This window comes from Periophthalmus magnuspinnatus, chromosome 22 (assembly GCF_009829125.3).
Source record: "Periophthalmus magnuspinnatus isolate fPerMag1 chromosome 22, fPerMag1.2.pri, whole genome shotgun sequence".
NCBI lineage: Eukaryota > Metazoa > Chordata > Actinopteri > Gobiiformes > Gobiidae > Periophthalmus > Periophthalmus magnuspinnatus.
In genome coordinates this window covers 6719255-6731262 of record NC_047147.1, presented here as the reverse complement: position 1 = coordinate 6731262, position 12008 = coordinate 6719255, and the positions used below count along the sequence as shown (strand labels likewise).

Sequence of the window (12008 nt, the reverse complement as noted above, 5' to 3'; positions counted from 1 at the left end):
GCAAGGTCACATTAAAGCGACCATCTGTAACTTTATTTGCAGTAGTGTAGAGGGCATCTAGTGCTCATATGTGAGAATACAACAGGGCTTGGTCAGCAGCCAATAAAATTGCAGATGGTAGTTTCAAAGTGTAGTTGCAGCCAAACAATTCAAAAAAAAAAAAAAAAAAATGTTGTTACAAATTACAATACATTGGGGGAAAAACAGGTCCTAACCCTGCTGGTGGAGAACTAATATTACATTAAAATCATGTCAGGCATGTTATGTTACTATAGTATACTATGGGAAAGTTTTATGACCAACCCAGAGTAACCTGTGCAAGACTTGATGTACCAGCACGATGTAAAAGAATCTATAACATGTTCAATAACATTTTGTCAGTGTTTTCATGTTTGTTTATCTGAGTGTGAATGTGTGAAAGCCTTATTGTATTTGTACAAGATTGAGGAAAATCACAAAAATCAAGCAGTACAAAATAACATAGACAATTAAGTGGTATCAAAAATTTGAGTTCAGTGAGCTCTAATTTTTTTCTAATTTTTCGATTTGCATTACACCAATGGGAGCAGGCTGACAAAAATATCAACAAATGAAACTTCAGGACATGTAAAAAATGATATTATAACCCTACAGTCGACCATACTGGATCGAACCTGAGATTGACAAAATCACTCATCAAAATCTTTTGACATCTCCAACAGTTTTCATCAAAAATAGTTCAAACTTGCCAAAAAGACATAAAACCCATGTGCAAAAAACGTTTAGCAGTTAAAGTTAAAATTAAAGTTAAAAGTTATCTTTCACAAACATTGTTGGATTTGAATGAATCTAATGAAGCTCATGTGCACATTTCTGAGCTAGATGTAATGATGCAATGATGCAAATTGGGGCTCTATCATTTAAAATAGCTCTATAGCATCCCCTTCAAATTTTATTTGAAAAAAATAATAAAAGCCAATGTATTTGTCATGGACTTGTGAAAGAAATTACAGAGAGGCCCTTCATAATGAGGAACAAAGTGAGAAAGTCCCATCATTCTAACTTTTATGGTAAAAAAAAAAAAAAAGTCTCATTGGGCCCGAGCATGAATGTCAGAGACTCGTCTGCCTCTATTGTAAAAAGAAAAACGTTGTAACCCAATAACATTTGGCACACTCATTCCTTATGTGACCTTGAACAAAAAATTCTATGGGAACCACACCCTAACACCTCATGCCATTTTGAAGCTAATTACCGTACATTTTGGATTATAAGCCGCTACTTTTTTTCCACGCTTTGAACCCTGCGGCCTATACAGCAGTGCGGCTTATTTATGGAATTTTACTGGATAACGGCCACCGAGGGGCGCTCTCTAGCTGTAAACATAAAAGTGAGACAGACGTAGGGGAAAGATTCTAAAAAATAAAGACGAGGCTGCTAAAAGTTATGCTAACTCCGCTAACACCGGACCTGCAGATGAGGGGGGCCCATCTCACTGGGGATACTACGCGTGGAACTACAAAATCAGTTTGAGACATTCAGGAAAAACATGAAGGGTGATATTAAAGCTGAAATCGACTCTCACTGTAAAGAAATACGTAATGACATTGCAGCCGTGCGTCGTCAAACCAAGGCGGACATTGAAAACACCCGGGGTGAGCTCATGGAGCGGGTGGACAAACTGTTTACAATGCACAAAGAGACAGCAAGTGCTCAGAAAGACACGGAAGAATCCTTAAATGACCAATCTGATAGACTTGTGGTTCTGGAAAACTTATATCAGTCATTGGTTAATGACCATAAGAAGCTGAAAGAAAAGTGCACAGATTTGGAGAATAGAAGCCGCAGGCAAAATATACAGATAGTGGGTGTTGAGGAGGGCGCAGAAGCAAACAACACAGTAAGCTTTATGGCCAAGTTTCTGATGGAGATGCTTGGTGAAGAGAACTTTGATCGTGCCATCGTGTGATAGATCGAACTCATAGAAGCAGACCACAGAGCCCGCACAACGGTGCACGCGCGTGTCATAATAGCCCGACTCCACTACTACTCCGACAAAGAAAAAGTGATGTCTCTGTCTCGAGCTAAAGGCCGCCTGCTCTTCAAAGGATCCCCGGTACATATTTATATATTTATATATAAAAAGGAAGTTTTTACAGCGACCCAAACCTCTGGGAGGCATGGGGTTGCCAAACTTTCGTTTGTATTACTGGTCTTGTAATATTAGATGCATGTCCTTTTGGGGCAGAAACCATAAATCTGGCTGGGGGCAGATGGAGGATCAGGCCTTTTTCCCAAATTCCTTGAGGTCACTATTGTACTACACTTCAGATCTTTCGAAATTTAAGTGTCAGAACCCGGTAGTATCTCAGTCATTAAAGATTTGGTCCCAATTCAAGAGATATTTTAAATTAAATCATTGTTCAGTTTTAACGCCTCTGATAAAAAAACAGGGATATATATTGCTGTCTGATAAGACATTCATACATTGGTACCTCAGAGGGATTCATTCTATAGCAGACCTGTTCATTAACAAAACATTTGCTACATTTGATCAATTAAAACAAAAATTTAACATATATAATAAGGATTTTTTTTTTATATTTGCAAATCCGAGATCCTACAAGAGCGGCTCTCCCATCTTTCCTCAGCCAGCCTCAGGAATGTATAGCAGACAGGATTATGAAGTGCGCGACCGAGGACACTGTGGATGTCTGTACAAGTTAAACTAGAGGCATCTCGGACCGAGTGAAGATCTCACCACCAATCATCACACACACACCATTTGGGTGAAGTGTCTTGCCTAAGGACACAATGACAGAACTAAGGACGGCTCTAACCACTGAGCCACTGTTGCAGAATGTCTCAGTGTACAATCATGTACAGTGTGTTCTTAGTTTCCAGTGTGTGTTTGTTTACATTTTGAAGTGTGTTTGTTGATTGTTTGCAGTGTGTGGTTTGTAAATATATATTTATTTTGACCCATACCAGTTGTTTTGACTGTATTTTATATACAAATATACATTTTATATTGTGTTTTGGTATGATATATAAATGTACAGTAATAGAGCAGCTGGGTGTGCAGATACAGATTCCTCTCAGTGTGACAGTGGATGTTCAAAATGTGTGCAACTATTCTCACTGGTCACTCTTATTGTAGTTGTTGTGGAATGGGTACAGCCTGACAAGAGGTGGGTTACAACATCTAAACAGAAGAACACACACAGAAAGAAGTTTAAAAGTTGTGTATATTAAATAAAAATGTTTTATATTTGTTTGCATTTCTGACAATGTGTACCAGTTCGTATCTTAAACTGTTAACAAACACATGTAAACAGCAGCAATTAGTACTGAATGGCAAATGAAACTGGGATTAAAGTTTGAATTAAAACAATAATAACTTTTCACTGTGGATGTTGCAGGTCTGTCCTTACTTAACCTTACTGTTCTACGCATAACGCATACAATATCATTTTACACACCTAACTTGGGGAAACTGACGTCTTAACAGATGATATCTAGGCTCAGTAACATTTTGTACTTTGCGTGAGAGACTTAGACCAGAACTGTGTACATTAAATCTAAAATCTGCAGATCAGAATCAGTAAATATCAGGGTCAAGAGCTGGTCCAATATAAGGAGGGACCATTTAACCTGCACTTAACAGAAAGAAAGAGATTTTGTCTAAGGCTTTACAAATGTTCGCAAAGGCTGTTTTTTTTTTTTTTTTTATTTACCGTGAAATTACAGTCATTAAGACCAGGAGTAAACTGTTCCACACGAGGCAGAGGTTCGTCACAATCACACCAGTAAAAACACTTTGTATAAATGCACTTTGGCAGGTAAAAGAGCAGCAGAAAAAACATACAAGATGCTAAAGTCTAATGTTAAATGAGTTGAGCTCCTTGAGATGACTACAGACAATATTTAATTTGATTTCAAACAGAATATGATGGAAATGAAATGTTTTTTTGTATTAATTAGTTTGTTCAAGATTAGCAGTGCTTTTTGTCCAGGGGTAGCCACAATAAAAACAGTGATTAGCAGATTATTCACGATTTCCCTCAAGATATAACCAGCCACTTTATACTGTGACTGGAGTGGATGACAAGGGTTAAATGCACCAAGACACAACAGCAACAAGAACGAGATTCAAGATTAAATTTTAACCCTCTGGTTGAAGGGCGAGCTCTACCAGCTGTGCCTCAAGTATCAGTACTTGGTCCACGTTTCTTTTGGCAAATCTCTTAACTCTCAACTGCTAAACTTCACTACTACAGTACAGACAAGTGTCATCTTTATTATCAAACGGAGAAGAGGTGGGGCCGAAGATCACCGGAGATGAGAAGAAATAAGATCACCAAGAGAAAATATTGTGCCATTTTTGTATTTTTGTACTGACACATAACTTTGTGGTTTCATACACAGACTGTTGTGATATTGAGGTAAAGTAAATAGAAAAGTATTAATATTCTTGAAAAGTAATATATATGTATGCAGCGGAAAAATACATTTAGACTAAATCCAAACACAATATAAACACTATGGGACATAACGAATAGTACACAAATTACAAAACAATTGAGAAATGCAATAGTTATATCATTAAAAACAGATTGATTATAAAAACATATTTTAATAATTTAAATGTAAATAAATGTCCAAGTTAAAACTAAGACCAGTTCCAAAGAACAAATGCTCCAAATTCTAGAATCTCTGGTGCCGTGACGATGATCGGTGATGTCATAAAGTCACCGTGGAGTTTACCTAGTCTGGTTCAGACTGGATCTGAACCAGTCGATACCAAACCTTCGTCGAGAGCAGACACACTTCTCACACAGAGCAAATAAACAGTGAAAGTACTTTGGCAAACTAAACCAAAGTGCAGACAATGATGCCACAACGTGCTAAAAAGAGGCGTTGGACCTCTGAGCAGGAGGACAGTGCAAAAAGTTCAGGTATGTCAGGATTTATGGAGCAGAGAGCCAGACTTCAGACTCAAAATGCAGAAATTCAGTTACAATACCACAATATTATAGATTTTCAGTGTTAGTGTCAGTTTAGACACTGGTATGAGCAGTTTTCACTAATGATCATATTGTTGTGTTAGGCACTGACACCTGTGTCCCTGTGGAGGGACAGACCAAGGTACAAAGGAAACGGAAAGCCGAGTTTGAGCCCAACGTCGAACTCAAAAAGGCCAAACTTGAGAGTTTGCCCGAGAGCTGCAGTTCTCCTCAGATCTGCAGTTCTCCTCAGACCTGCAGTCCTCCTCAGACCTGCAGTCCTCCTCAGACCTGCAGTTCTCCTCAGACCTGCAGTCCTCCTGAGAACTGCAGTTCTCCTGAGAGCTGCAGTTCTCCTGAGGATGAACTATACGATGTCAACTACCAGGTCAGCACCAGCAGAGCTGACTTTGAGTCGAAGTACATTGAGCTGCACAATCTGGGCAGCGGAGGCTTCGGCTCTGTGTTTGCCGGCATATGTCTGCATGACGCCTCCATTGTAAGCATTTATTACGACTATTATAACTTTCAAAATGACACCAAAATATCCCAAAATATAAAGCACTAACATTTGTACTGTTACAGGTGGCCATCAAGCACATTCCACGAGACAAAGTCTTCTATAAAAAAGTGGTAGGTGAAATTATATACCTTTAACCAAAACAAACAGATTAAAGTGAGCATTATGAGTAAAATGCTTTGGTGTTTTTCAGGTGCAGAATGGCGTGGAATACAACATCATCGATGAAGTGGCTCTTATGGCTAAAGTGTCCCAGGGGAACTGCCCGGCCGTGGTCTCTTTACTGGACTGTTATGAGCTTCCAGAGGAGCTCATCCTCGTGATGGAACGGCCTTATCCCGCAGTGGACTTGCTAGATTATAAAGATGCCAAAGGAGGAGTGCTGGAGGAAGAGGAGGCAAAAGTAATTCTTAAGCAGATGGTGGAAGCCTCCATCCAAATGCATAACAGCGACGTGTTCCACCGCGACTTGAAACTAGAGAATATTCTAGTGGAGACGAACCACAGCTACCCCAAAGCACGGGTCATTGACTTTGGCTGTGGTTGTCTAGTCAAGGAAGGCACCTATGATTATTATGCAGGTATTTCATCTTCTCTTAAGTACTATTTTCAACAGTAATGAGTAATAAAGTGTAAAAAGCAGAGTAAGTATCATAACTGATATTGTGATTTCAGGGACATTCAGTAAAGCGCCTCCTGAGTGGTATTCCTGTAAAGCGTACAGAGCTGAGCCCACCACAGTCTTTCATCTGGGCACGCTGCTCTACGACCTCCTCCATCTCAAGGCCTTTAATACACACTGTTACCTGAGGAGGAAGAGACGCTTCGGCTCGGGCCTGTCAGAAGGTAAGATATTACATTTATATATTACAACATAAACATGTCAAGTGTATTTTGAGATGAAGAACTTGGTTTATATTTATTTCCTAACCTTTTCCCTTTTTTGTGTTTCAGAATGTCGGCATTTCCTTAAATCTTGCCTGGCCAAAAACCCTAATGACAGGCCCTCGTTTGAGGAGCTTCTGCGTCACCCTTGGTTGGAGACATAAGCTTCTAGTTTTATTTTAGAACAATGATTTTATTTCAATTACTTTTTTAGACAATTCAACAATTATTACAATTTAAATTTTTATAGCCATTTTTTATACTTTTTTATACTGCATTTTTTAAATCATTGCATTAATAAATTTGCATTTGAAATCATGTAAGCCTACACTTTTCCTTCTTACAATTCTCCTCTGTATATACTGTACATCTCTTCCTGTTTTAAACAAACCGGGAAACAGCTCTACAACTGCAGCATTATCATAATTGCTTGTAAAGCCTAAAGTAATGGCCCAAACCCAAACCCGTTACAAAACAGACCAAGGGCTAATTATGCACCTGCACCGCATGTCACGCTTTTAGCTCAGAAGAAAAATCACCTGCTCGACCTGCACCTAATAAAATACAATATGTTTAGGAGGTAAAGAGTACTGTGCACGGAGCTACAGGGCTGAGGATCACTGGGGATTCACTATGGAGGCCTTTGTTAGAAGAGATTCAATTTAAAAATAAAGGTTAATACTGATCAGAAGGTTGGCAGCTCGAATCCCACTCCTGACATAAAAACATCATTGGTCAATTTTTCATGGTCACCAGAATTTTTAAATGATCACAAATCCTTTATCATTTGGAAGTCCCCAGACAGGACCATCTGCCCCAGGCCGGACCTCCACATAATGAGACCAGCTCTGGACCACCCTGCCCCTCTTCTCAACCACTGTCCCACAGGGCACAGTGGAGACAGTCTGAGCATGCTCAATGAGTCTAGTTGATAGAACACTGTAGCGCTCAGTATAAATTGAGACAGAAACACAAAAGCTCTAAGTCAAAAGATCAACCACAAAAAAATAGGAAAAGGACTTCTGCTTGCGGTCGCATGGAGTGAGCAGCGCCAAAGACCAGCTCCGAACTCAAATCATCAATATTTCACTTCCCAGGCGCTACTTGAAAAACAAATAAAGCTCCGAAGATGGACACTAGGAAAGGAAAGCGGTATACACAAACAACCATAGATTAGGGATGGGACGATATTAAATTTTAGACTCACGATTATTGTGGCCAAAATAATCGCGATTAACGATATTATCGCGATAATTATTAACCTGTTAACGTTCTGACGACCCGGGCCTACTTTACAACTTTACAGCAATGTACATACACTTCTGCCCCTTACAGCCAATGAGCAGTGGGACAGGATGATGTATCACATCCATGGTTTTCCGTAAACAGACGTACCCGGAAGAAAATGTGTACTCCTCAATGCCATGCAGGCGAAATGGACCGGTCCTTGTTGCGCCGGAAGTGACGCAAGTGCCCGTCGACGAACACTTAATTTTTTTAATTAAGGCACTTTGGTGAATTGGGAAACGAGTGGATGCAGAAAATGCATAATGGCGCATCTCTGACCCAGAGCAGTTCATGGCAAAGAGTAAAGATCCCACAGTGGACTCAGGAGTAAAGGACCTTATTTTTTGATGGATTGGATGCTGTTCTCAATCGGCGTGGTTTATTCTGCTATTGACTTAATTGTAGGTAAAATATACCGTGTATAATCGTTAGCTTTTCTTCTGTGCACATAGTGCGCATTCGGACCATGCGCTCCGGCACATTTGTGTTCAGCTGTATGAATTAGACTTAATTTGTCCATTGTTTAAAAGGTGTTGTTTTATTCTGCAGTTTGCATTATTGTAGGTAAAAATATAAGATGTGCACACCTTAACATCTCATCTGTGCGCACGGGTGAGGCGCGCACTGTTACGTTCCTTTGGAGAGTTACGGATCCGACTTTGTTTATTGTTGATATCTGACAGAATATACCGTACACAGATGTCCAAATATAGCAAATCATACTTTAACAAACTTGTCCTACGGTTTTTATGAGATGGACTCTAAACCGAGGCAGCCTTATAAGGTCATATCTGGGGTCAAAAGTTGTTAAAAGAATTTACATAAGTCTCAGTGTGAGGTCATAATGATGTCTTAACGAAGCATAAAAATTCCTGTAACTTTTGCAAACATCGTCAGATTCAGACAAACCCAATATAGCATCTGTGTATTTTGATAAGCTGGACAAAATGAAAAATATCTGTATCTGAAAATATCTATTTAATGATTTGTTATTAATTTAATAATTTTATAACTTCAAAAACCTCTCCATGAACAGATTTTGGGCACACATGTAACCACAGCTAGTGTGAAGTTTCAATGACTTCTTGCACATCTTTTACTCGACACACGGGGGCGCCAATACGCCAATAAAGCTTACACAGAAATTTGGACACAGTTAAAAGATGTATAACTGCTATTGCATCATTCAATTAAATGGAGAATCAAATCCCAGACTAAACACGGGACATTCAGACATACCACATGAGATTATCTGATCTGGTTCAAGTGAAAAGCACGTCTATGGAACAGCTGCAGCCAATGGGACAGCAGCTGGGGCCTCCCGTTTAGAGCCGTGTGCACCCCCGAATAAATGGACCCGGGTTAATAAAGGTAAAGGGAACTGTTACCCAGAAACGTTTACTCAACCATTATCCAAGAGCTGCTTTGAACCTCTGGGGCCCACAAGATTAATGTGTTGATGTCAGTAAGGAAGGCTGGAAAGTTGGGTTTTTAAAGATGTACTATGTAACTTTTCTGGTAAAGGGTCCACCACATGTTAATCGTCATGGAAATGCTATTGCTTTACCTGGAATGTTCCCAAATATAGCTTTAAACTTCTCTAACCATAGAGACATGCAGGTCAGATATGTGAAGATCCTATTAACAGTGAAAATGTATGTCATACTGTGCAGGTTTCTCATCTCTATGGAGACAAGCAGATGGCACACACTTCACCAGAAAAGTTGCACAGTACACCTTTAAGTGGCTACTGGTTATTCATGAAAATAGGCCTTTTATAAGTTTGCACTTTCTGCAACTTTTCATTCACACTTCTAATTTAAAGGGTGTACTATGTAACTATTCTGGTGGAGGGTCTGTCACCTGGTTGTCTCCAGAGATGTTGTTGCTTTGCAGGTAACACAACAGGCCAAGTTACGTGTCAGATCTGTGGAGAGGCAAGCCCATTCACATTAAGAATGTTTGTTTTTCATGGTATTTTTCATCTGTAATTTAAAAAAAAAAAAGCTAAGATACTATGGGCCTTTATGGCAAAGCAATAATATCTCCACAAATAAAATGGAGACAAACAGGTGGCAACACTACTTCCTTTCATATTTTTTAAATATTATTCTTTGCATGTGATCATTTACAAGGCTTTATTTTTGGATGAACCATCTGCTTGATAAAGACAACATCTTCTGTTTAATCTATAATTATGGGACTAGAGGAATGGCCCTATAGACCCAACTGGCAAACATCCAAAAACAATGCCAGGACAAGAATCTCTTAAACACACAAAAGGACAATAAGGCATTTTCTTCTTTTTTATCTGGAGTTGATTGTTAAGTCACGTCTCCAGGTTTAAGGAGTGCCAGGAATGTCCCTTGTTCAACATTAGCCACAAACTAAACAGTCGTTACGCTAAAATACAATTGAGGTGAGCTGGTGAGCCCGGACGCAAATCAGTGACTCAAACTCCTGGTTTGGGCTCCACAAATAAAAATACTTTTAGTTTCACTTCTGTGGACACAGTGGTGGTGCAGTTCTCAAATGAACTTTTTTACTCCTGCTCTAGTACTGATTTAGGAACATTCAAATACGTTTTTGTTTTGAAACTATTGCATTATTACAAATGACAGGAGTTAGGGTTAGGGCACAGTGATCTTACTAGACCCTAACCCCAGGGCCGGTCCTAGTCTTTAGGGGGCGCTAATCTGAATTTGCCATTGGAGCTCAGGCCAGTTCACTGCCACACATTCATATTTGACTAAATTAACTAGTTTTACCAGTTGTAAAAAGACTGAAAATTCCATAGGCTCAGAACAGCAATAGCCACAAGTATAACAGTATAGTCTGCTCTTGACGATACCAGTTACATTATCAGTTATTCTAATTGACAAACACATTTAGTGACTGAATAGAGCTTAGTGAGAGTTCAGAGCTTTGAAAAGACGCACAGCAAGAACATATTGGTCAAAGTGTTCTTGGTAAAAGTAAGACACTCACTGTTACGAGCTAAATGCTAATGAGATATCTAGTTAGGAGTTAGCTCATTAGCAGTTAGCTCGTTAGCAGTTAGCTCATTAGCAGTTAGCTCGTTAGCAGTTAGCTCGTTAGCAGTTAGCGCAACTGCAATATTAAAGCCAGGCGATTATTTAATTCTACTGATTTCTGATTTCAGCTGAAATTTTAAACAGCCTCAAATAAGTATTCTTAAGAAGAAATGGTAGGCTGTACTATAAAAATCCTATGAAATGAATTAGATTTACCACTATAATTAAACACCAGGAAAAATAATGTCTTGAAACTGTATTTTTACGCAGTATTGGCGAGTACTCTAAATGAAATACTCATTTTATTAAAAGTGGTATCGGTCCATCTCTATATGAGCATTCACAGCACATTCAGGAGTCGTTCACAGGTCGTTCTTTCGTTCAGCAGATGTAACAGACGTTTCTGCCATAATCAAAGTTATTTATCTGACACAGGAGCAGTGACGCTTCAACTACACTCACTTCATCTGATGTTTAGAGACAAAAGGACAAGCCACAACCAAAAACAGTATAATAAACAGACCCACCTGTGTCCTCTGTCCCTCTGAGGTGTGTCCTGTCTGCAGAATTATACAGGGCCAGCTTCACTATTTTATCCTGCAGGTCCACTGATGTAAAATGGGGACATATTTCGAGTTTTCTCTGAAAAGTCCCTCTTTCCCCAAAACGAACTTCCTCTGGGCTCTTCATACATTGTCCCATACTTTAGATAAACTTCACTAATTAAAGTATTTTAGTCAATTAAAAAGTGCCTCTGCTGCCTCACCCAGAGCACCTGGAGGAGAGGGGTCCTTCACACTGATGTAAACACGTAGCTGTCCACACCACTGCCCGTTTAAAAACAATTGAATTCAGTTATTTTTACTAAATTATTTTACTAGAAGCTTTTAAGCAGATTCATAGATTTTTTTTTTTTCAACTACCTAAAAGATTAATAAAATCTATGATTGAAACTACACGTCTCTTGTGATTCAGTCTCATCATTTTGGCTCCATTCTCAGATTTCACCAGTTGTTATTAAGTAAAGTCTGATTCTGTAATAGTTAGAATACAATTATCAGGATTAAAACTGGATCAACATGATTTAATATGACCTGAATCATAAAATCAAGCCATAGTTTTGACAACAGGAAAGAAAATGCCGCTTCTGTTTTTCTAGCCACTTTTCAAAATAGCAAAACTTTTCATAACCCCACTGTATATGATTGCTTATCTGTCCTTACACCAATGTTCTTTCCAGAGCAGTTTGTCCGTGATAACCACAGTCATGAATTGTCTTCTTTTTTTTTTTAAATT

The 12008-nt window shown here is 39.0% G+C and overlaps 1 protein-coding gene across 1 annotated transcript; it reads left to right on the top strand.

Moving 5' to 3' along the window:
- The first annotated feature begins 4873 nt into the window (after window positions 1-4873).
- On the top strand, window positions 4874-6554 carry LOC117390859 (serine/threonine-protein kinase pim-1-like). The gene is made up of 6 exons (XM_033988666.1): window positions 4874-4937; window positions 5090-5484; window positions 5571-5618; window positions 5699-6086; window positions 6181-6351; window positions 6460-6554. Exons 1-6 carry the CDS (start codon window positions 4874-4876, stop codon window positions 6552-6554), a joined length of 1161 nt encoding a protein of 386 aa, XP_033844557.1.
- The last annotated feature ends 5454 nt before the right edge of the window (window positions 6555-12008 follow it).

Coding starts and splice junctions, on each gene's coding strand:
- LOC117390859 (XM_033988666.1), top strand. CDS start 4,874: ATGCCACAACGTGCTAAAAAGAGGCGTTGGACCTCTGAGCAGGAGGAC. Junction 6,087..6,180: donor CACCTATGATTATTATGCAG/GTATTTCATCTT, acceptor TTGTGATTTCAG/GGACATTCAGTAAAGCGCCT. Junction 6,352..6,459: donor CGGCTCGGGCCTGTCAGAAG/GTAAGATATTAC, acceptor TTTGTGTTTCAG/AATGTCGGCATTTCCTTAAA.